Source organism: Trifolium pratense, linkage group LG3, assembly GCF_020283565.1.
Source record: "Trifolium pratense cultivar HEN17-A07 linkage group LG3, ARS_RC_1.1, whole genome shotgun sequence".
Classification (NCBI taxonomy): Eukaryota; Viridiplantae; Streptophyta; class Magnoliopsida; order Fabales; family Fabaceae; genus Trifolium; species Trifolium pratense.
In genome coordinates this window covers 52,008,931-52,032,963 of record NC_060061.1, presented here as the reverse complement: position 1 = coordinate 52,032,963, position 24,033 = coordinate 52,008,931, and the positions used below count along the sequence as shown (strand labels likewise).

Genomic DNA, 24,033 nt, shown 5'->3' with positions numbered 1-24,033 from the left:
ATTAATAGAGCAAACTATCGTAACTTATTAATTAATTATTTAGAATATTACATTTTACCTCTATAATCCTATATGAAAAAATTAAATATTTTGTTTTTATGTTATTTCATACTTATAAGTTACTTCAACAACTAACTTTACCAAACACTACAAACTCAATCAGCTAGCTTAAAAATAAATATTACTTAACCACAAATAAAAAAACACTCGATCTTTTAATTTTAATTGACAATTGTGATCGTTTATTGTGTAAGTTAGGTGTAATCTAAATCGTCAAATTTATAGTCGAAATTTATTATTGCATGAAACTTTCTTAAATCAATAAATTTGAATCTGCTTTCCAAATTGGTTGGGTGATTCTTTATTTAGAAAAATATGGTGTATTTAAGGATTTCGAATTGTGGTGATTGTTTATGGCTTCCACCCCTTGGACAATTGGTTAATCTAAAAGAACTCATTATTGAAGGGATGCAATCAGTACAGATAATTGGTACCGAGTACACTATGGTATGGAATGATAGTTTTTCATTTCAACCATTTCCCTCCTTGGAGATTCTACACTTTGAGGATATGCAACAGTGGGAGGAATGGAACTTGATTGGAGGTACAACTACAAAATTTCCTAGTCTAAAAACTTTGTATAAGTGCCCAAAACTGAGAGTAGAAAACTTACATGACAAGTTTCCTCACTTAACTCAACTAGAGTTAAGAGAATGTCCTCTACTGGTGCAATCAATGCCATCATCAGATCATGTATTCCGGAAACCAACATTGCCGTTGAATTCTCTTCGACAGTTGACCATAGATGGCTTTCCATCTCTGATGTCTTGCCCAACATACGGTCTACCAAAAACCTTGAAATTTCTCATAATTAGTAATTGTGAGAATCTAGAGTTTCTTCCTCATGAATACTTGCCCAATTACACATCGCTCGAGAGAAGCTTCGTTCCCTACCTGAAGCAATGAACAGTCTAACTGGCCTTCAAGAAATGGAAATTGATAATCTACCAAATCTTCAATCTTTTAGGTTATCAATGACGAATTGTTAGGAAAAGTTACATCAATGTTATTTACAAAATAAAGGAAGAAGTCAGATTTAAGAATGAAAGATAGTAGCATCATGTCTCCAATCAAAATATGCAGAGACAACTCATGAGTATGAACAAGAATTTGTTTGTCAAATGATAGTTTAAAACAAGATTTATTGCTTAGTTTGAGACAACTCGTAAGTTGCTTAGTTTGAACGACTAAAAAGTGCATTAGAAATCACAACAGAATACAGCTTATAAGAAAACACTGATCCTCTTTGGTTTTTATGAGTATGGATCCTCTACTGCATCCAGCACTCGGCAGCAAAGTAATTGCTGCGGAATCAACTCTGACAGATAATTGCTGCTCGTAGTAGTTGCTTCAGCAATTATCTCTTTTTCAGAATCCTGTAATATAACCAGAAGAGAGATGGGAGTAAATAATAGTCTACTAACAAAGTGAAGCTAAAGGAGTAATGTTAAAAGCTTTATAAGAGAAATTTTATACCTGAAATGCCAATTCTTCCTTATTGGTTCCAGTCACACAATCATCCTTGAGGCCCCTGGTTGATCTGCAAACAGCGTGAAAGAATAAAAATAACTCAAAAATGTTCCATACAACACAAAGACTAAGCCACCAAACTGAAGTAGTAAGCATATAGTCCCAAAAAACAATTAATTTCTGTTGTAAAAAATAGAAGACATTAACTTGATGTAGTGTACTGTATGTTGATGCAAATATTGAAATCAACAATATTTATTGATGACATAATAACAAAGAAGTATTTGAGTGACTCACCCCGAGACAGGAAATGTGAGCAATCTTATGATACACAATACTTTAAGAGAGGAAGACAATCCCTCTTTTGGCAACGACTTGATCTTGTCACATAATGTAAACTCAAGTTTTTGGAAAAAGGTGAGATGTTTAAGTCACTTCCCATCCAAGCATTCTGTATCTTCAACATCATAGATGCATAAGGAAACAAGGTGGCAAAGAGGGACAAAAGAAAAACTAGCTAAATTAATTTTGATAGTCCACAGGCACAACATTTAGCAATTTGAGCAGCCTCTTTAACAAGCTCCTTCTCAACACAGTTTGATGTCAAAAACACTCATTTTCACAAAACAGAAGATCTGTGCCTCATTTTCTAAATCCTGCAAGATACTTGACGAGAGACTAGAGTAAAAATATAAAAATAATAACATAAATCTACAGAAGAGACGACTCATGGACAAGAACTTGTAATATTTAAACTGAGGGAGGGAGGGAGAAAACCACAATACTGATGTGAAAGTAATTTGGTAGTGTTACACATTGTATGCTGATGTGAAAGTAAATAAACAAGATTTATTGATGAAAAAATAACAAGAGAGAAACTCAAAAAAGAAGTACTATTTTATTGATTGAAAGAAAAATGAGCATTAGAACATGCATGTAGTAAACAGAGTAATATACCTTAGATTCCACTGCTGTCATCTTGTTGCAAGCCATCAGTCCCACTTGAAGCCCTTGGTCGATCTGCAAACATGGTAGAGATAAAATAAATAAAAAATAAAGACTAAGCCACCAAATCTGGTTGATGAACCGGTACTCCGGTAGACAACAAAACATAAAGTCTCAAATATCAAAACATAATTTAGAATCAAGTAGCTTTCTTAAGCATCTATATCTGTCATACATGACATGGAAGGATAGAAGTCTAATCACATTAAGGAACCTTCTTTCTCAAGGAAAGTTCTAATTATACCAACATGTGGCAGAAATATTAATTCCAGACAGCTAGATAAACACAAAAATGTGGAAAATGCATAAATGATATTAACTAGACAATATATTAAAGAATTAACTAGTGTTACAAAAGCTTTATACAATCAATACATTAAAACCAACTTAACTTATTCAAATATATGCAAAGTCACAGAGACAAAAAAGAATACCTAACATTTGTGGTAAGATGTTGTTTCACATTTGTCGCAGTTTGAGCACAGGCGACGCAGAATCTAATACTATGAAATATGAATCTATGATTAAAAAAATGAGTTAGCGTTATAATATTGCATATTAATGTCATTATTGATATTGATAATATTAATTGATGATTACATAACAAGAAAGAAAAAAAAAAAAAAGAAGTATTTCAGAGACTCACCAAGACATGAAACTTATGTGATCATTTCGTCATCGATAATTATGGCAGGAATTTGAGCAATCTTACGCCACTCTTTCCCTTGTTTCCTCCGCAAACTTGCTTCCAGTAATGGACAGCGAGTCATACTTAGTACTGAAAGAGAGGAAGGCAATCCTTCTTTTGGCAACAACTTAAGTTTGGGAGCGTTAACAATCTCAAGGTTTTGGAGAGAAGTGAGATGCTGAAGCCACTTTCCATTAAAGCTGGTATCACCAAGGCCACAAATGCATAGTGTCACAAGAGATGAAGGTAGCAATGGCACCATCAGCGCATTCACTGTATCATTACCGTTTATTCGCAACACTGAAAGACAAGTGAGATGTTCCCATGTTGGCTCAGTATTCCACATAATCCCTCCAACAGAGCCAACAGTCAGTTCCTGTAAACTGCTAGGCAAATCATCTATGACCAAAGATTGAAGATTTGGTAGATTATCAATTTCCATTTCTTGAAGGCCAGTTAGACTGTTCATTGCTTCTGGCAGTGAATGAAGCTTTTCACACTTCCACAAAGCAATATAAGCGAGGTTTGGAGTTGCCAATCCACCTGGAGGAAATGAATCCAGTTGATTACAATCCCATATTTTAATGCTTCTAAGAAATGAGAGACTTTTTTCCGACGCGTCTTCTGCAATTAATATTGATTTCAAATTTATACAACCCTCAATAAACAGACTTCTGAGGACAGGGAGAGCACCCAAGGTGAATGATATCATTGAATTACAGCTATAAGATATTTTCAATTCCTCGAGCGATGTGTAATTGTGCAGGTATTCATGTGGAAGGAATTCTAGATTCACACAGTTACTGATTATGAGAAATTTCAAAGTTTTTGGAAGACCGTCTGTTGGGAAAAACATCGGAGATCGAAACCCGTCTATGGTTAACTGTCGAAGAGAATTCAGAGGAAACATCAGTTGCCTGAATACACGATCTGATAATGGCATTGATTGCACCAGTAGAGGGCATTCTCTTAACTTAAGTTCATTTAAGGAAGACAATTTGTCAGCTATGTTTCCTACTCTCAGTTTCGGGCACTTACTTAGTGACAAAGTTTTTAGACTAGGAAACTGTGTAGCTGTACCTCCAATCAAGTTCCATTCCTCCCACTCTTGCATATCTTCAAAGTGTAGAGTCTCCAGAGAGGGAAATGGTTGAAATGAAGAACCATCATTTCCATAAAATTCAATACCAATTGATTCTACCAAGGGCATCCCTTCAATAATGAGTTCTTTTAGATTATGCAATTGTCCAACGGGTGGAAGCCATAAACAATCATCACAGTTCGAGATCTTTAAATACACCATGTTTCCAAATAAAGAATCACCCAACCAATTTGGAAAGCTGATTCCACGATAGCCTTTGATGGTTAGATTTTTCAAATTTGTTGAGGGTTGCAAATGTTCAAGGACAACACTTTTAATTTGTGAATCTGGAACAGTACTACCATAATCCCATTCCAAAGTTAAGTCGTCTATTCGTTCTTTCATCTTCATATCAGCTTGATCTGCTTCTAAGTGGTCATTAACATTTTGTAGCTGTGAGATGGAAAGCTTTCCATGTAGTTGGGGAAATTTTCCCAGCTCCGCAACCTTTAATCCATCACTATGTTTGCTGACAACAAAGTCAGACAAAGTTTGGAGATTTTTCAGTTTGGCTATTTGTACAGGCATTTCCCTCAATGCACTATCACTAACATCAAGGTGAATGAGATTAACCAATTTCCCTATGTCCTCCGGCAATTCAATGAGCCTTCTACAGCCTGCCAACAACAAGAACTGCAGATTGTAAAGCTTGCATGTTTCAGAAGGCAACCTTTCGATCTTAGTGTGAGAAAGATTTAAGTATCGCAAGTATAACAAATTTCCAATAGAGTTGGGAACTTCAGTGATACTCTTGTAGTTTGACAAAGACAAGACATGTAATTGTTTCATTGTTGGCAACAAATCATATACTACCTTGTTTGATAGCAAACAAAGAGGCAATTGTTCTTGTAATGGTAAGGCTAGAAAGGTACGTAGACCTTTTAATCCATACAATTTATCAAATTTATCATATGAGTCATATATCCCTCTATTGTATGATAAGTTATGTATCATATCATTTAGGTTATGTTCATCCATGTTGATACAATGTGGAGATGAAACCTCTGTTGCTAAATCATGGACGAAGTTGTGCATTTCAAAGTGTTCTTCCTTATCACCAATAGATCGCTGATGTATCAACGACCTTGACACTAGTACATCAAAGTATTCTTCTCCAATATTTTCCTGATCTGTGGACGATTCTACTAAGCCTTCTGCCATCCACAACTGAACTACTAGCTTTTTTTCTATGATGGACTTCTTTGGAAAAATTGAACAATATGCAAAGCATCGTTTTAAAGGAGTCGAAAGATAATGGTAGTTCAATTGTAGAAAAGGTTGCAAGTCATGATCTGTCAATTCCCAAATGTTACTTTCTAGGACATAATTCCAGTAATCTGGGGACAACTTGGTGCGAAGAAAATCACCAAATGCTACTGCAGCAAATGGTAATCCATTACACTTCTTTGCAATTTCTCTGCCAATTTCTTCTAGATTGGATTGTTGTTGGTCGTTATATGCTCCAAATGCATGTCTAGCAAGTAAAGACCAGCAATCTTCACTTTCCAGAGGACTCAAGTAGTGGACAGAAAGATAGAATTGCCTGGAATGCAGCAATCTTTCATCCCGTGCTGTGATGATTATCCTGCTTCCCATTTTCCCATCATCAAAAATGTTCCTCAGATGTAACAAAAAGGCGAATTTTACATCCAACACGTCATCCAATACAAGTAAAAACGTATTAGTTCTAAGAACATGTTGCACGGTCAATAATAGAAGATTCCGGTAAGCTTTACCGGTACTGCAATTTTTCATAGTATCAACCCATGCAATAAGTTCAGAATTCGGGTTACCATCCAGGATACTTTGCGAAATGATAGATTCAATAATCCTTTCCAAAACCCTGTAAACACTAAAAGACACATGTGCCCACCCTCTCACCCCAAATTTCTCCTTAACTTCGCGATCATTGTAAAGTAGTTTGGCAAGAGTTGTTTTACCAATCCCTCCCATACCCACAATCGAAACCATTCTTACATTACAATCACCAGCATGATCATTAGCATCTTCAGACAACAACATCATTTTAAGTTTCTTTATATCATTGTCTCTTCCATAAATACAAGATTCATCAACCACAACAGAACTTGTAGTAGGAGCAGTTACATTCGAAACACTACTCGAATTAGAAACACCTGATTCACCTTTCTTTCCACCAGCTGAACTCAATAATTCTAATTTTTCAATTAATTTTTGCAACTTAGAATTAATCAATTTATTAAACCGTTTAAAACGAGTTGAAATTTTTTGCAGAACCTGAGAAGTAGAATTTAGGGTTTGATACTCATCAGCTTTCACTTTGCGACGCAACGCCTCAGTGTTGATTTCGTCAATCAAATTTTCAACTTCAAAGAGAGCATATCTGAGTGTATCATTGACAATATCAGCATCATCATTGAGTGCAATTAGAATCTTGGTTAGTTTATTCTTGAGATTTCCCGTGAGTGACTCGTTAAGTTTCATTCTTCGGTAATTGTTGTGGAACTCAGTAGAACCAAGTTTGTCTAACAATACCTTAACAGAATTTAAGAGTGAGACGAGTTTTTCTCCTTCAATAACCTCCATTAGTTGCTAACTTTGGAAAGAAGAAGAAGAAGAAGAATATGTTTGGAGAAATCACAAGAAAGAAAATGGTTTATTTGATTTCAGTAATTAACTTGTGTGAATGAAAGAAATAACGTTTAGAGGTAGGTCGGCATGTGGATAAGAAAAGTATGTTATTCTTTCATTAGGAAATGGATGGATGGAATGCATTCAAAGTGCAAAGTGCAATCAGATTTTGTTTTTTATCCCTGATTTAATCTGATTCGAGTTAGTTCCTCCTGACATCAAGTAATTTCAGTTATTTCTAATCGTAATTATAGGGGATCGAACCGTTATCCTCCCTAACAAATATAAACAGAAATTTGAATCATATGCATCGTGATAACTCAAATTCAATTTATCGTGGAAATAATTTTTTTGTTGGATTTTATTATTTTGCGGTTGAATTATAGATTATTGTGTTTGATTTTCATGAGAATTAGAACTTGCATTAAAAAAATTCCATGAGAATTTGAATGTTAATTGAATTCTATGAAGTCAATTGTTTCACGTATTTGAAACACGTTCTGGTTAAAAAATTACTCACTCCTTCCCAAAATATAAGACTTTGTTGACCAATGTACATACGTCAATTTACAATTTTGATCACTAATATTGTTAATTGTCTATTTGTAAAAATTATAAAAAATTGATGTTTTGAAAATATTTATCAAAACAAATCAAACAATATCTCATATGTTAATGTTTACATCTACATGTTATTAAAAAAAATACGGTCAAAATAAGATAAATAAAGAGTACATTTAGTCAAAGTAGGTCTTATATATTGAGACAGAGGGAGTACAACGGTTCAAATTTAAAATGTAGAAAAATACTAACGAGTGTCCATGAAATGCACTTTAAGGGCCCGTTTGGTGCACAGGATAAGAGACAGGATATGATAACTATATCATATCCTGTCTCAATCCAGTGTTTGGTGACACAACAGGATATGATAAGTTAATCCTGAAGCTTATCCTATCCTGTTTCTCTAGTTAAAATCCTTATCCTGAATTTGAGCTGAGTTACCAGCAGGATAGGATAAGAAAAAAAAAATCGTTGATTTATTCTATAAAATATATTTTAAAATAAAAAATTGAAAATTAATAAAATAATTTGATAGTAAATTAATAATAAAATAATTAATTTTTAAATATATATGTGATTTTCTCACAAGGGTAATTTTGTAATTTATATAATCTAAAAAATCAAAATTCTCCTAAAATTACAATATTTTAAATTAAAATAATTATTAAAAAATTGCAAAATAAGAATATTAATTTAAATTTAATAACAACTTAAATATAATTCTTTTGCAATGGTAGTTTTATTATTTACATATATCATATATTTATTTAGTTTATCTAACATGTATAATTGAGTTATTTATTTGATCATGATTCATATAAAAAACTTAATTTGTTTATTTTCTCATGATTTGTATTTAAAATTTAAAGTTATTTGATTACTTTTTCTTTTTGTACAATTACTTATTTATATTTTTATTTATAAAATTCAAAGTATTACAATATAATTTTTAACAAATAACAATTGTTTTACGAGGGTAATTTTGTCATTTAAATATGTTATGTATCTTATCATATTGGTATCAACAAATATGTATTAAAAATATGATATAATAGTTATCATGTTTGTTATCCTGTGTGCACCAAACACAGGATAGGATAACTGAGGATAACTGTTATCCTGCTGATATCCTATCCTATCACTATCCTGTTGTATATCCTATCCTGTCACTATCCTATCCTGCGCATCAAACGGGCCCTAAACATCTTAAATAGTAAGTTTTTGTAATGAAAATGTGTGAAGTCAATATATTGAAAATTAAAATTTTTATTTTAAATAATTAATTTCTTTAGATAAAATACTTAAAGAGTGTCTGAGGATACTCATTGACAAGACCCAAAAATATAAATGTTTTTTCGATATTTGTATTGCATCTTCAAAAATGTGTTCCAATAATTTACACACATATACATGTTGTGTTGGGTCCTATTTATCTTCTACTTCTTTTTAAGAGAAGTGAGACCAAATATAATTTTAATAAATAAAAGTATTTTTTTTTAATCAAAACAAATATCATTAAGAAAGAAAGTTAGGGTGGCAACATATCTTTTAGGCCTGAGCATCGGTCGGTTTCGGTCGGATTCGGGCCGAAAATCACTAAATCGATAAAAACCGCAACCATTTAATTTGGACTCAATTCCGACCGTCTATATCTTCGGTTTGTTCGGGTTCGGGTCATACGGGTGGCGGGTTGAACGGATCAGTTATTACGGGTTATATCGAAACTTTGTTTACATCTAAAACTCATCCATTCTCCAAAAATTCCTAATTTTCGAATAGTTTAATACCTCGTCACAATGCAACAAAAGATAGACGAATTAAATTAAAAAACAAAGAGGGTTAAATGCAGTTACTTTCTTTCAATATGTAGATCTAAACACAATAAAATATCAAGTAGAAGAGACGTAGAAATTAAAATAGATCTAGAATATATATATTAGAATATTTTTCTCACCTTCTTCATCACCATATTATTAATTATAAGCTTTGTAAAATATAACATTTTTATCTTATATCAAAGATGGATAAAAATAACAAAGAGAAGAGTATATGAGATTGAGAGGGAGAGAAGGAAAAAAATTAATTTGCATCTAATGGTTGTTCGGTCGGTTTCGGTTATGGAGAGATTGAATTTTAGAGACCCGCACCCGCCCGTATGCAACCGTTCATGCCCGTTTTTTCGCAATTTGTTGACCCGTGACCCGACCCGCACCCGACGGAATGCTTCAATATGTTGTCGGTTATATCGGTTTCGAGTCGGGTCTCGGGTTCATGCTCACCCCTAATATCTTTTTGGATATGGCCTACAATGTTTATGGGGATAAATAGTCAACCCATCTAGCTAGAAAAGTGTGCTACCTGTTCCTAGATCGCCTAACCCATTGAATAGGGATTTGAGGGTTTTCACGACGTAATTTCCGACGCTCCTAATTAAATGTCCCTAATAGTTTTTAGTGTACCGATCGCTTTGCACTGTCTGGACAATTGTACTGTTATTCGATTCAATGACGATCGTTTGCTGTCTAAGAGTTTTGGTTCACTTTATCGCTGAAATCAAACCCATGACTTCTGCTTCTACTGCCTTATCGAACCCTTGCACCACCTTTGTCATAGCTCAAACGAAACTACCATCCTTCATCCTCAAAATCAGCCCCAAACCCCAATGGCTTTCACCCAAACAGTGAGCATCCACATTTGAGTTTTAGGGAGTTTTTGGGCGGAAGACTCCAGCTATCCTTGTTGTGACTACGATTTTGGGTGACACTAATCTCAGGATTCCAGGGCAAAGTCAGCCGCTTTTGGAGAAGTGTCTTTTTTGTAATAAAAAAACAAAATATAACTATATAAGTGACTTAAAAAAAATTATGATAATTATTTTAAGTTGTTTTTTTGTAAGTATCTTTCTTAAGTTGTTATTATTATAGTATTATTAGGGCTTAATTAATAAAATGGTCCCTTAAAGACATTTTTGGTTTCAGATTGGTCCCTTAAAGAAAAAAAGGTCTAAATAGGTCCCTTAAAGAAAAAAAAGTCCGAATAGGTCCCTTAAAGACATCTCCGTTAATCAGTTTGGTCCCTAAAAAGAGGTCTAAATAGGACCAAACTGATTAACGAATATGTCTTTAAGGGACCTATTCGGACCTTTTTTTCTTTAAGGGACCTATTTAGACCTTTTTTTCTTTAAGGGACCAATATGAAATCAAAAATGTCTTTAAGGGACCATTATATTAATTAAGCCTATTTTTTTTAAGTTTGTTATTTTTTTGACACAAGTTTGTTATTATTAGGATAATTATTGGTTATTATATTTTTTTGTCTTTGTTTTTATTATCTATCATATACTTATATATAAAGAGAGGATATAAAAGTTTTGGTGTCGATTTTTTATAATACCAACAATACCCATGATTGTTTTTAGTAGTAGCAAAAACCTTTTATTAACAAACTCACCATAACATAAAACATATCTTCGCGGAACGCGCCTGTCTGACCCACTAGTTGTTGTTATTATTATTATTATTATTATTATTATTATTATTATTATTATTATTATCTTTTTTCAATGTTTATCTAAATATTATTTACCTTGCTTGTGAGGCCGTGTCTTTCATCTAGATATATCCATAATTATGTGGAGAATTATTATAAGGCCCATCGTAGCATTGCACTGATAATGGAGCACCCACGTGTTGTTATTAATGTCCGGTGGGAAGCTCCTTTAGTTTCTTGGAACAGCATTAATACGGATGGTGCAGTACAACATGGAATAGCTGGGTGTGGAGGAGTTTTACGAGATCATCGAGGAGCTTGGATTGGAGGTTTTGCAAAAAATATAGGTACAACAAATGCTTTCATTGCTGAATTATGGGGGGCGTATGAAGGGTTGTGTCTAGCACGAAGAAGAGGTTTGATAAATGTTGAATTACAAATCGACTCTCTAGCGGTGGTGAAAACTATTGGAGGAGAGAGCATCGGAAGCAATGGGGGTAGGAGTTTGACTAGAAGAATTCGCCGGTTGATACAAGAAGAGTGGAATGTTCGTATTCGGCATGTATACCGCGAGGCAAACAAAGTGGCTGATGCGTTGGCTTCGATAGGGTGCCAGTCAGTTGGATGCATTTTATTTGATGACCCTCCTGCCGGGGTAGACCAGTTATGTTTTGCTGATAGATTGGGAGTTACTACTCCCCGTAGTGTTGCATTGTAATCTCTTTTCTTTTGGGCTTAGTCCCCTTTCTCATGGCAAAAAAAAAAAATGATGAGAAAGTTTTTGGTGGTCATTAAAATTTGGTGACTTGATTTAATAATTTTTTTAAAAAGGGAAAGAAAATAATTAAATAATTATTTTTTTTTGAAAATTGGAATAATTAAATAATAAAGATATATAGTAAAGATTCCTTTTCAAAAAAAGATATAGTATAGATTTTAGTAAAAAAACAAATCTATAGAAAAGATAAGATATATAGGCCCACATGGACGACTGTCGAATACTCACTCTCAAAATTATTGTAACAATTTCATATGTGAACTATTGATACAAGTTACTTTGATCATATTTTTTAATAATATATAAAGATAATTATTAACATATAAGATCTTGTTAGATTTGTTTCGATGAGTACCATCGAGATATTAATTTTTTATAATTTTTAATAATACACGACTAAAAATATTAATGATTAAAATTGTGCATATGCAAGTGTAGGACTGCATCAAAAGCCGCATTAGACGATTTTAGCGATATTTGTTCAAATTTTCTCACCAAAAAATAAAATTTATGAACTTCAAATCCTAATTTATGTCGAATCTAATGAAAAATCTTACTTTGAACAATCTCTCAACCATATATTTTAAGAACATTCAAATTAATGTTTATGAAATAAATTAAGACTATGCAATAGTGGATAAATAGTGTAGTCATATAGTAGTTTCATTTTCTATAGCTCGTGAAATTTCAAAATGATTTCACGCCGCAAAGGTCGCATTGCGCGTTGCAGCAACCGCAATAGCCGCAACCACATCCGCGACCGCAACCGCAATTTAAAACCTTGCTCTAAATCTTATTCCGGTCTCTCAAAGTTAATCTCTCTGGTAATGTCTACGTTAATGATTCCTCGTTACCTCAATTCTGTATCAACTGTGAGTTTCTCCAAGCGGTGCTTATCTTGCATTGTCCTTTCATAACACATGCTGGTATTGCTTTTGCAATACGCAGTAGACCGAGTTTGAATTCTCTTTCTGTTACTAACTTTAGGGAGGATCCAACAGATATTAATGACTTTACCTCATATTTCATTAATTCATTGGCCAGTTTGAAGAGCTTAACCTGTCTTGATTTGTCTTTTTCGGGCATCTCTGATGTGTTGCTTTATTCTATAGCACTTGATGATCTTCCTTTGCGGAAACTTGTTCTCCAAGGTTGCTATAATTATACTTATACCGGCATCTCTTATCTCTTGTCCAAGTGTTCGTCTCTGCAGCATCTAGATCTTCGATACGCAGTGTTTTTGGATGACCAGCGTTTCAACCAGCTCTGCCCATTTCTTGGTGATTTGGTGTCTATTAATGTCGGTTTCTGTGACAAGCTCACCAATTCATCCTTCTTTGCACTCCTTACCAACTGTCCTTTGCTCGCAGAGATTAGCATGGAGTCAACAAATATTGGACTCGGTCCAACACCATCCGTGCTGGATTTGGTTGTATACCCTCAAGTCAAGTCTCTCCATTTGGCTTATAATTCACATTTGCATGACAATCACATCAACATCTTTGGTTTCATGTTTCCCAATATGCAACTTATTGATTTGAGCTTTTGCCGTTACATATATCAACTCGCTATTGCTGGACTGTTAAAGAGATGTAATAAGATCAGGCATTTGGAGTTTGCCTGCTTCCCACAAGCTAAGCCATTTTCGATAAACTTTGAAGCTTCCAATCTGGAGGTGCTGAACTTGTCGCACTCAACAATTGATGATGAAGAACTGTATAAAATCTCAAAGATTTTCCCTCGCCTTCTACAACTCGACCTGGGACATTGTCATGATATCACGGACAAGGGAGTGAGGCTAGCAGTAGAAAACTGCACACACCTCAAAGAGATTAATTTGTGACATTGTCGTAAATTGCTACTAATATCGTTTCCTCGGTGATATTTTCCAGGCCGTCATTGAGAAAAATAACAGCTCCGCCTCATTTTCGTCCCCGTGAATGTGATAGGAAACTCCTCTTTCGCCAATGTCTTGTTTTCTAGTATGTATAATATGATAATTGCTATTATTTGAATAATACATTTTATAGTATAGAGTTCATAAAATTACTCTGATTTTGTTACATAGAATGTGAATTTCTTTTGACGTGCAAAAATGTTGTAGGATCCTCATTCATACTTTGCCGAGCTTTGAAATCTATATTGAGGGATATAACGTCTGATCGCTATTCTAGAAAAACTATTATAATTAGAGGGGTTATTATCACAATGTAAGTATATATATGTCACATGAAGTCATCCTTTCCTTTGCCTTCAAGGTGCCTATACTCTTTATGTTTTGCTATAACAGCAATGGTTCTTGATTTCAGTATCGATTTCAACACGTTGTATGGTCTCAGCCCAAATCTATGGATGGCAATGTCAGCGTTCAAAATAATTGGCCTTGCTAGAGCCGGTGAGTTTCCCTCAGACTTGTGGTGCTATTGTTAACAACTAAAAAATTTATTGAATCTCTCTAAGTCATCCATGTTTTAAATAAACCTCGCATAAAAAAGTGCATTTGTACCTGTTTTATATAGATCAGTCATATAAATAAATCTTAATTAGAAAGCCTTTACAATTTTCACAATTATTCCACCAATAACTAAATCTTAATTAGATGGCCTTTAAAAAAGTGCATATATAAAGTTATGTATGCATCCTTCACTCATATCCTTTTCAATCATAATTTTCCTTCTGAGTTGAGTGTTCATCACACCATTATGGAGAGGCTTAACATCAACAAAGAAAGTGAGCTTGCCGGCAGAATTGAAGGTGCTCTGCTCCCCGTGGTTTGGAATCTTGGATGTTTCTTTTCTGAATGTGGGAACTATATAGAGGATGAAGATATGGCTATTGTTGAGGATCTTTCTACGAAGGCCTGGATATTGCCCGAAAATCTTTCAAATTTGCGGAGAAAACCATTTGACGAATCTATCTCAAGTTGAGCAAATACAAACCTAGCATAAAAAAATATATACAGATACCGTGTCAAGTTTGACGGTGTTCATTTTTTAATAGAACAAAGTAGTAACAAGAAACAAGTAAAATTAGGTGTGGACGATATTTTAGGCACAAATGAAAATGATGGAGTAGATCAGTGTTTGCCAAGAGACTACAATGGATTTTCATGATATATAGGATTAGAGGCAAATAAAACAGACTGCATTGTAAATTACTAGAACTCAAGATTCGTGTTTTTCTGAAGGTGCACAAATAGGGTTACATGATGAAAGTCTAACTAACTACCAACAAGAAAAACTATAAAATGTCAGGCCTGGTCAATTGTATTGACCATATCATGATCAACACTGATGCCTATCTGGAATAAGTAATTTTGCATATGCAAAAATAACATTATATAATAGGAATAAGTAAATAATAACAACATAAATCTACAGCAGAGTCAACTCATAAACAAAAGCTTTGTAAAAATTAAACCGAGGCTTCAACACAAGTCCCTTGCATGAAAAAACTAACATAGAGACAGAAAAAGTACCTAAATTTTTTGAGCCAATGTTACTATTTGTCCTTCTCATCAACTCTTGACAGAAAAAACAGTTACTGGAATAGCTGTAGGCCATGCATCTGTGGTTTGCCTCTTGCAAAATGTCTACGAATGAAAAATTATTTAGTGTTATCTTGAATGCTGATGTGAAAGTTAATTAATAATATTTATTGATGGCAAAATAACAATCAAGATAGAAGCTCAAGATAGAAGTATTTTATTTATGGAAAGAAATATGAGCATTAGAAGATGCATGTAGTAAACAGAGTAATATACCTTAGATTCCACTGCTGTCATCTTGTTGCAAGCCATCAGTCCCACTTGAAGCCCTTAGATTCCACGGCAATTTATACTTGAGATTCCACTGCTGCCATCTTGTTGCAAGCCATCATTAATCACACTTGAAGCCCTTGGTAGATCTGCAAACAAGGTAGAAGTAAAACAATTTGAAGACAAAGACTAAGCCACCAAATCTGGTAGGTAAATTGGTAAACAACTAAACATATAGTCTCAACAAATATAACTTATAACTTCCTTAGACATCATAGTCCCAGCTGGGAAATAGAAAAAAAAAACGCATCTGAAAAATTATAATGGCTTCTAGCTATGAATGCACACACAAAAAATACAAAGGTTTGATGCAATGGTGAATGCCGCAACCTAGGAGAGGACCAAAGTTTAAGCTCTGGATAATAAAATTGTTGGGAAAGATACTCACAGTTGTAAAAACACATGTAGTATAATCTAGATTATCCTAAACTATTCCTTTAATGAAGTTCACCTTAAGGGACATTTCTCAAGGAAACGGTTGTAATTGACAAACACGGGGAAATGCACAAAATGATATTTATTAGACTAATAGATTAGAGAAGAATTTAAACCATGTCACAAAAGTTTGATACAACCAAACCAATGCATTAAAACCAACTCATTAAAATATATACAATGATATATACGAAAAGACTACCTAATATATTTGAAGTCACTTGTTGTTTCTCCTTTTCATCTGTTCCGCATAAGTAAAACATTAATTGGGTTGCAGGTGGTGCATGCGATTTTAGCTTCTCACAATAGCAAGGTTGGGCAGAAGCAGGTGTGACACAGAATATAACTCTACAATTAAAAAAACAGTTAGTGTTAGTGTTATAATATTGTATTTTGATGTTGCTGATGAAATTAACAATAATAGTTAATGATGACATAATAAGGATGAAACAAAAAAGAAGTATTTGTGAGACTAACCCGGATAGGATACTTATGTGATCAATTCACCATCAATAATTATGGAGGGAATGTGAGCTATCTTACGCCACTCTTTCCCTCGCTTCCTCCGCAACCTTGCTACTAGTAATGGGCAGAGAGTAATACTTAGTACTGAAAGAGAGGAAATCATTAATCCGTTTTTAGGCAACGACTTGAGTTTGGAAGCATTAACAATCTCAAGGTTTTGGAGAGAAGTGAGATGTTGAAGCCACTTCCATTCAATGCGTTTATCAGTAAGACCAGAGATGCATAGTGTGACGAGAGATGCAGGTAGGAATGGCCCCACGAACGTGTTCACCTTATCACCATCTTGAATTCGCAACACTGACAAACAATTGAGACGTCCCCAAGTTGGCTTATTATTCCACAACATCCCTCCAACAGAACCAACGGTCAATTCCCGTAAACTGGTAGGCAAATCATCTATAAGAAAAGATTGAAGATTTGGTAGATTATCAATTTCCATTTCCTGAAGGCGATTTAGAGTGTTCAATGCTTCAGGTAGTGAACGAAGCTTGTCACACTTCCACACTGCAATATAAATGAGATTTGGAGTGGCCAACCCACCTGGAGGAAATGACTCCAATTCGTTACAATCCCATAATTTGATGCTTCTAAGACATGACAGACTCTTCTCCGACGCTCCTTCTGCAATTAATATCGATTTCAGATTTTTACAACCCTCAATAAACAAACTCTTGAGGACAGGGAGTGCGCCCAAGGTAAATGATATCATTGAATTACAGCTATATGATATTTTCAATTCCTCAAGCAATGTGAAACTGTGCAAGTATTCATGAGGAATGAACTCTAGATTTTCACAATTACTGATTATGAGAAATTGCAAGGTTTTTGGTAGACCATCTGTTGGGAAAGACATAAGAGATGGAAAGCCGTCTATGGTCAACTGTCGAAGATAATTCAAAGGGAACATCAGTTGGTTGAATACATGATCCAGTGATGGGATTGATTGCACCAGTAGAGGACATTCTCTTATCTCAAGTTCAGTTAAGTAAGGAAATCTGTCAGATATGTTTCCTACTGTCAGTTTCGGGCACTTACTTAGTGACAAAGTTTTTAAACTAGGAAACTCTGTAGCTGTACCTCCAATCATGTTCCATTCCTTCCTCTCTTGCGTATCCTCAAAGGGTAGAGTCTCCAAGGAGGGAAATGGTTGAAATGAAAAACCATCATTTCCATAAAACACAGTACCAATTGTTTGTATTGATTGCATCCCTTCAACAATGAGCTCTTTTAGATTAGTCAATTGTCCAAGGGCTGGAAGCCATAGACAATTATCAGAATTTGAGATCCTTAAATACACCAAGTTGCTAAATAAAGAATCACCCAACCAATTTGGAAAGCTAATTCCACCATAGCCGTTGATGGTGAGACTTTTCAATTTTGTTGAGGGTCGCAAATGTTCAAGTACAACACTTTGAATTTGTGAATCTGAAAAAGTACTACCACAATCCCATTCTAAAGCTAACTCGTCTATGTGTTCTTTCATCTTCATATTGGCTTGAAAAGCTTCAAAGGGGTCATTAACATTTTGTAGTTGTGAGATAGAAAGTTTTCCATGTAGTTGGGGAAATTTTCCTAGCTCCGCAAGCTTCAATCCATCATTGCGTTTGCTGACAACAAAGTCAGACAAATTTTGGAGATTTTCTAGTTTGGTTATTTGTGCGGGCATCACCCTCAATTCAGTATCACTAACATCAAGGTGACGGAGATTAACCAGTTTCCCCATGTCTTCCGGCAATTCAATGAGCCTTCTACAACCTGCCAACAATAAGAACTGCAGATTGTAAAGCTTGCATGTTTCAGAAGGTAACCTTTCGATCATAGTGTGAGAAAGATTTAAGTACTGCAGGTATAACAAATTTCCAATAGAACTGTGAACCTCAGTGATACTCTTGTAGTTTGTCAAAGACAAGACGCGTAATTGTTTCATTCTTGGCAGCAAGTCATGTACTACCTCGTTTGATAGAAAACAAAGAGGCAACTGTTGTTGTAATGGTAAGGCTAGAAAGGTACGTAGACCTTTTAGTCCATACAATTTTACAAATTTAGTATATGAGTCATACATTCCTCTATTGTATGATAAGTTATGTACCCTATCATGTAGGTTATGCTCGTTCATATTGATACAATATGAAGATGAAACCTTGGCAGCTAAATCATGGACGAGGTTATGCATTTCAAATTTTGGTTCCTTATCACCAATAGATCGTCGATGTATCAACGACCTTGATACTAGTACATCAAAGTATTCTTCTCCAACTTTTTCCAGGTCTGTGGACGATTCTATGAAGCCTTCTGCAATCCACAACTGAACTACCAAATTTTTTTCTATGTTGGACTTCTTCGGAAAAATTGAACAATATGCAAAGCATCGTTTTAAAGGACTCGGAAGATAATTGTAGGTCAGTTGTATAAAAGGTTGCATGTCAGAATTTATCAAAACCCAAATGTCACTTTCTAGCACAAAATTCCAGTAATCTGGGGACAATTTGGAGCGAAGAATATCACCAAGTGCTACTGCAGCAAATGGTGATCCATAACATTTTTTTGCAATTTCTCTCCCAATTCCTGTTAGTTTGGACTGTTGTTTGTCGTTACATGCTCTAAATGCATGTCTGGCAAGTAATGACCAACAATCATCATTTTTCAGAGTTCTTAAGTAGTGGAAAAATAGAAAGGTTTGCATGGTTAGTTCAAGAGTTCGCATGGATTCTGCAAAGTTTTTCTTGGATTCTGCAACTCCTTCATCCAGTGCTGTGATGATGATCATACTTTCCGGATGGACAACATTAGAAATATTCATCAGTAATGTCTGGATAGATTTTACATTTGATACCTCATCCAATACCAGCAAGATTTTTGGGTAAATGTTATTCTCGTCACTTTTACCATTTCTATAAGCATTCAAGTCATTAAAAATGGTTTCCGAAATCATGCTGATAGATTTTGCTTCTGTCATTCTCAAATCATACAAATGTTTTGAGACATTTGTCCACAGTTTTAACTCAAATTTGTCACATACTTCGGGATCGTTGTAAAGAAGTTTAGCAAGTGTTGTTTTACCAATCCCTTCAACACCCAAAATGGAAATAATTCCTATTTTACTCTCCCCACCATCAGTAGACAACAAAAGATGTTTAAGTTCCTTTATATCAAGATCTCTTCCATAAATATAAGATTCATCATCTAAAATAGAACTTGTAGGATTTTCATTCCAAACTCTTCTGGAACTGTAACCACCAAATTGACGCAGTGCTCGTGAACTCAAGAATTCTAATTTCTTAATTAATTTTTGCAATTTAGAATTAGTCACTCCATTAAACTTAAACCATATGAAAGGAGGAGAAATAGTTTTCAACTTTCCTTCCACTTTGCAATGCTTAGGTTTGATTTCGTCAAACAAATAGACAACTTCAAAGATAGCATATCTCAGCATATCCACCCAATGCCCTATAGTAAGTATCTTCCTAGCAATAGCATAATCAATATACAGCAGTGCTGTCTTAAGGTCTTTCAAGAGTGAAACGTCGAGCATCTTGCTCCGGAAGTTGTGGACGAGCGCAGTAGAATCAAGCCTGTCTAACAACACCTTCACAGAAGTTGAGAGTGAGGGGAGTTGTATAGAAGATTCATCAACAACATCATAACTTTTAAGAGTTCCATTCCATTTCCAACCACTGTTGGAATTGGAAACACCTAATTTACCTGAACTCAAGAACTCTAATCTTTCAATTGATTTTTGCAATTTAGAATTAATCACACTATTAAACCGTTTGAAAGGAGAGGAAAGATTTTTCAGAACCTGAGAAGCAGAACTTAGGATTTGATCCCCAGATTCCACTTTGCAGCGCAACGCCTCAGTGTTGAATTCATCTATCAAATCTTCAACTTCAAAGACAGCATATATCAGCGTATCGTTGTCAACATCAGCAGCAGCATCATCATCATCGAGTGCAATTAGAACCCTCGTTAGTGTTATCTTCAGCTTTTCCAAGAGTGAATCGTCAAGCTTGATGCTCCGGAAGTTGTCCACAAACTCAGCAGAAACAAGTTTTTCCAACAACACACCCACAGAAGCTGAGAGGATTGTTTCTCCCTCAATAGCCTCCATTAGTTTGCTTTCTTCTTTTTTATTTATTTTTTGTCGAAAATGTATAACAAGAAGAAGCTGTTCTTCACAAATCACAACAAAATGAATCTTTCAAATTCAAAGTTTCAATGTCAATAAACCCAAAGATCGATATTGTTTTTTCTTTAATTATTTTATGATGATGATAGATACATGTTAGTAACAATATTAGTAGTATTTTTTAGCTGGAACCAAACCAGCAATACATGTGCTACTTGTCAAATATACATTTTTTATTTTACATGATTGCTCTAAAGATTAACAAGAAATGTTTTACACGTTATTGACTTTCGGAAAAATGGATGTGTATTTCTTATTCTAAGTCAAACACAAATTGTCAAAAACAAAAATCCTCTTTCAACCAAACACAAATTGTAGGTTATTGCTTATAAAAAAAAATAAAAAAATGTAGGTTTTTCGTCAAAAATCAAGTAGATGCATACCAGGTTTTCGTTTTTTTCCAAGTCATTAAATTGTAAGATATATCTATAGTAAAGATTTTAGTAAAAAAAAAAAAATCTATAGTAAAGAATAAAGATATAGTACATATTCCTTTTCAAAAAAAAGATATAGTAAAGATTTTAGTAAAAAAAAAAATCTTTAGAATAGATAAGATAAGATTTAGGAAAAAAAAATGAGATATATACTCTGTTTTTTTTTTTTTTTTTATGTTTGACAAAGATAAGAGATATAGTACTTGAATAGAGAAATTTAAGGTTGTTTTTTGTTTTTTTTATGACGAAAAGTTAGGTTATAGTTGTTGAAATAAAAGCTATATATATATATATATATATAGTATGAACAAGTGTTTGTTTTTGTTATTAAAAAAAGAAAAAGGATCGATAGGATCTGGAAGAAGAGAGAGTGGCTCGTTCGAATCCAATGGCATCATCAACATCAAGCAGCAGAAAAAGAATGGCAGGTGGTGATGGTTTAACTAACGATTGCTGGGAATTGGTGATATCTAAACTGGAGAAGGAGAAGAAGGAGGAGGAGGAGAGTAATCATTGTTTAGAGACACTATCCATGGTATCCAAACAATTACTATCCATCAGCAGCAGTTTTGTGCATTCCATAAAATTAATCCACAATCCATCATCATCACCCATCTCTCGCCTCTTCCACAGGTTCACAAACCTAACCTCACTCGATCTCTCCGCCTTCCGCGGTGGCGGTGACATCAACGCACTACTTTCTCGAATCCCTCCAACTTCTGTTTCCCGTCTCACATCCCTCAACCTCTCTAACCAACAAACCTTCCCCATATTAGGGTTACGATCTATTCTTCTCAAAAATTGCAGATTGACCTCTCTTATTTGCTCCAATATTGCTTTTCTCAAATTTACTGATATAACCTTCATCGCAGATTCCTTTCCGTTTCTCCAACATTTGGATCTCAGTTTCCCTAGAGGAGGCGAAGGAATACTCGTGGTGGAGGACGATTATAACAATGCCATGAATCTTCTCCCTCAAAAGCTTAAACTTCTTCGCAGTGTTAATCTATCTGGTAATTTCTACATTAATAATTCATCGTTTCTTCAACTATGTATCAACTGTGAGTTTCTCCAAGAGGTGCTTATATCACGATGCCCTTTCATAACACATGCTGGTATTGCCGAAGCAATCCACCACAGACCCACTTTGAATTCTCTCTCTGTTACCAACTTTAAGGAAGGACTTGAACTTGAAAACGTTGACTCCTACTTCATTGATTCACTCACCAGTTTGAACCGCTTAACTTGTCTTGATTTCTCCTTTTCCTGCATTACTGATTTGATGCTTAAGGCTATAGCACTCCATGCCCTTCCTTTGACCAAACTTGTCCTCCAAGATTCTTACAACTATACCTATTCCGGTATCTCTCATCTCTTGTCTAAGTGTCCATCTCTGCAGCATCTAGATCTTCAACGTGCAAACTTTTTGAATGATAAGCTTTTCAACCACCTCTGTGCATTCCTTCCAGGTTTGCTGTCTATTAATGTCAGCAGCTGTGACAAGCTCACCAATTCATCCTTCTTTGCACTCCTTACCAACTGTCCTTTGCTCTCAGAGATCAGAATGGAGTCAACAGATATTGGACTCGGTCCAACACCCTCCATCGTGGATTTGCTTGTATACCCTCAACTCAAGTCCCTCCATTTGGCTTACAATTCACATTTGCAAGACCATCACATCAACAACTTTGCTTCCATGTTTCCTAATATGCAACTTATTGATTTGAGCTTTTGCCATCACATATTTCAACATCGTATTGCTGTACTGTTAAAGAGATGTCCTAAGATCACACATTTCAAGTTTGTTGGCTTCCCACACGCTAAGCTACGTTCAATCAACTCTGAAGCTTCCATTCTGGAGGTGCTGAACTTGGCGCACTCAAGAATTGATGATGAAGGACTGTATCAGATCTCAAAGACTTGCCCTCAGCTTTTGCAACTGGACCTAGAACATTGTCACAATGTCACGGAGAAGGGAGTGCAGCTGGCCGTAGAGAACTGCACACGCCTCAGAGAGATTAATTTGCAACATTGTCATAAAGTGTCTACTGATATTGTTTCCCAGATGATATTTACTAGGCCATCATTGAGAAAAATAATTGCGCCCCCTCATTTTCATCCCCGCGACTGTGATAGGAAACTCCTCTTTGAGCGATGTCTTGTTTTCTAGTTATTTTGTAAGTGCTCTCTTCGAGTAGTAAACATTTTGTTTGTTTTATTTGTTGAAAATGTGAACTTCCATTTGATTTATTCTGTTACTGGTAGTATGTGTATGATAATTGCTATTATTCGAATAATACATTTCATAGTATGAGTTCATAAAATTACTCTTGTTTTGTTATATAGAATGTGAATTTCTTTTGACGTGCAAAAATGTTGTAGGATCCTCATTCATACTTTGCAGAGCTTTGAAATCTATATAGAGGGATATAACGTCTGATCGCTACTCTAGAAAACCTATTATAATTAGAGGGGTTATTATATATCACAATCTAAGTAATATACATGTCACATGAAGTCTTCCTTTCCTTTGCCTTCAAGCTGCTTATACTTTTTATGTTTTGCTATAAAACCAATGGCGCTGTTTGATTTCAGTATCATTTTCAACACGTTGTTTGGTCTCAACACAAATCAATGGATGGCAATGTCAGGCGTTCAAAATAATTGGCCTTGCTAGAGCCGGTGAGTTTCCCTCAGACTTGTGGAGCTATTGTTAACAACTAAAAAATTTAATGAATCTCTGTGGGTCATCCATGTTTTAAATAAGCCTTCCTTAAAAAGGTGCATTTGTACCTGTTTTATATAGATCAGTCATCAGTCATATAAAGATAAAT

General features: G+C 34.8%; 3 protein-coding genes and 1 pseudogene across 14 annotated transcripts; 2 read left to right on the top strand and 2 right to left on the bottom strand.

Annotated features, from left to right (window-relative positions):
* Positions 1–1,095: 1,095 nt before the first annotated feature.
* Positions 1,096–7,125, bottom strand: LOC123913253 (putative disease resistance protein At3g14460). 11 transcript variants are annotated; one of them, XM_045963925.1, is made up of 6 exons: positions 3,182–7,125; positions 2,970–3,053; positions 2,488–2,550; positions 1,828–2,186; positions 1,537–1,600; positions 1,096–1,436 (listed from the first exon to the last, which is right to left on the bottom strand). In XM_045963925.1, exon 1 carries the CDS (start codon positions 6,927–6,929, stop codon positions 3,195–3,197), a length of 3,735 nt encoding a protein of 1,244 aa, XP_045819881.1. In that variant the 5' UTR covers positions 6,930–7,125; the 3' UTR covers positions 1,096–1,436; positions 1,537–1,600; positions 1,828–2,186; positions 2,488–2,550; positions 2,970–3,053; positions 3,182–3,194. The 11 variants fall into 11 exon arrangements, with proteins under 11 accessions (XP_045819881.1, XP_045819875.1, XP_045819877.1 ...); XM_045963919.1 differs by having other exon boundaries at positions 1,828–2,196; positions 3,182–7,114; XM_045963921.1 differs by having other exon boundaries at positions 1,828–1,987; positions 3,182–7,114.
* Positions 7,126–11,208: 4,083 nt separating this feature from the next.
* Positions 11,209–14,729, top strand: LOC123915370 (annotated as a pseudogene).
* On the bottom strand, positions 14,125–20,925 carry LOC123913251 (putative disease resistance RPP13-like protein 1). Of its 2 annotated transcripts, XR_006811608.1 has the most exons (5): positions 16,532–20,925; positions 16,257–16,402; positions 15,566–15,708; positions 15,281–15,394; positions 14,125–14,741 (listed from the first exon to the last, which is right to left on the bottom strand). XR_006811608.1 is itself a non-coding variant. In XM_045963918.1 (2 exons), the coding sequence occupies exon 1, from the start codon at positions 20,685–20,687 to the stop codon at positions 16,545–16,547; it is 4,143 nt and encodes a 1,380-aa protein (XP_045819874.1). In that variant the 5' UTR covers positions 20,688–20,925; the 3' UTR covers positions 15,901–16,402; positions 16,532–16,544. The 2 variants fall into 2 exon arrangements, 1 of the variants encoding a protein (XP_045819874.1); XM_045963918.1 differs by lacking the exons at positions 14,125–14,741; positions 15,281–15,394; positions 15,566–15,708 and having other exon boundaries at positions 15,901–16,402.
* Positions 20,926–21,506: 581 nt separating this feature from the next.
* On the top strand, positions 21,507–23,691 carry LOC123913249 (SCF E3 ubiquitin ligase complex F-box protein grrA-like). The gene is made up of 2 exons (XM_045963916.1): positions 21,507–23,376; positions 23,582–23,691. The coding sequence occupies exon 1, from the start codon at positions 21,588–21,590 to the stop codon at positions 23,367–23,369; it is 1,782 nt and encodes a 593-aa protein (XP_045819872.1). The 5' UTR covers positions 21,507–21,587; the 3' UTR covers positions 23,370–23,376; positions 23,582–23,691.
* The last annotated feature ends 342 nt before the right edge of the window (positions 23,692–24,033 follow it).

Coding starts and splice junctions, on each gene's coding strand:
- LOC123913253 (XM_045963925.1), bottom strand. CDS start 6,929: ATGGAGGTTATTGAAGGAGAAAAACTCGTCTCACTCTTAAATTCTGTT.
- LOC123913249 (XM_045963916.1), top strand. CDS start 21,588: ATGGCATCATCAACATCAAGCAGCAGAAAAAGAATGGCAGGTGGTGAT.
- LOC123913251 (XM_045963918.1), bottom strand. CDS start 20,687: ATGGAGGCTATTGAGGGAGAAACAATCCTCTCAGCTTCTGTGGGTGTG.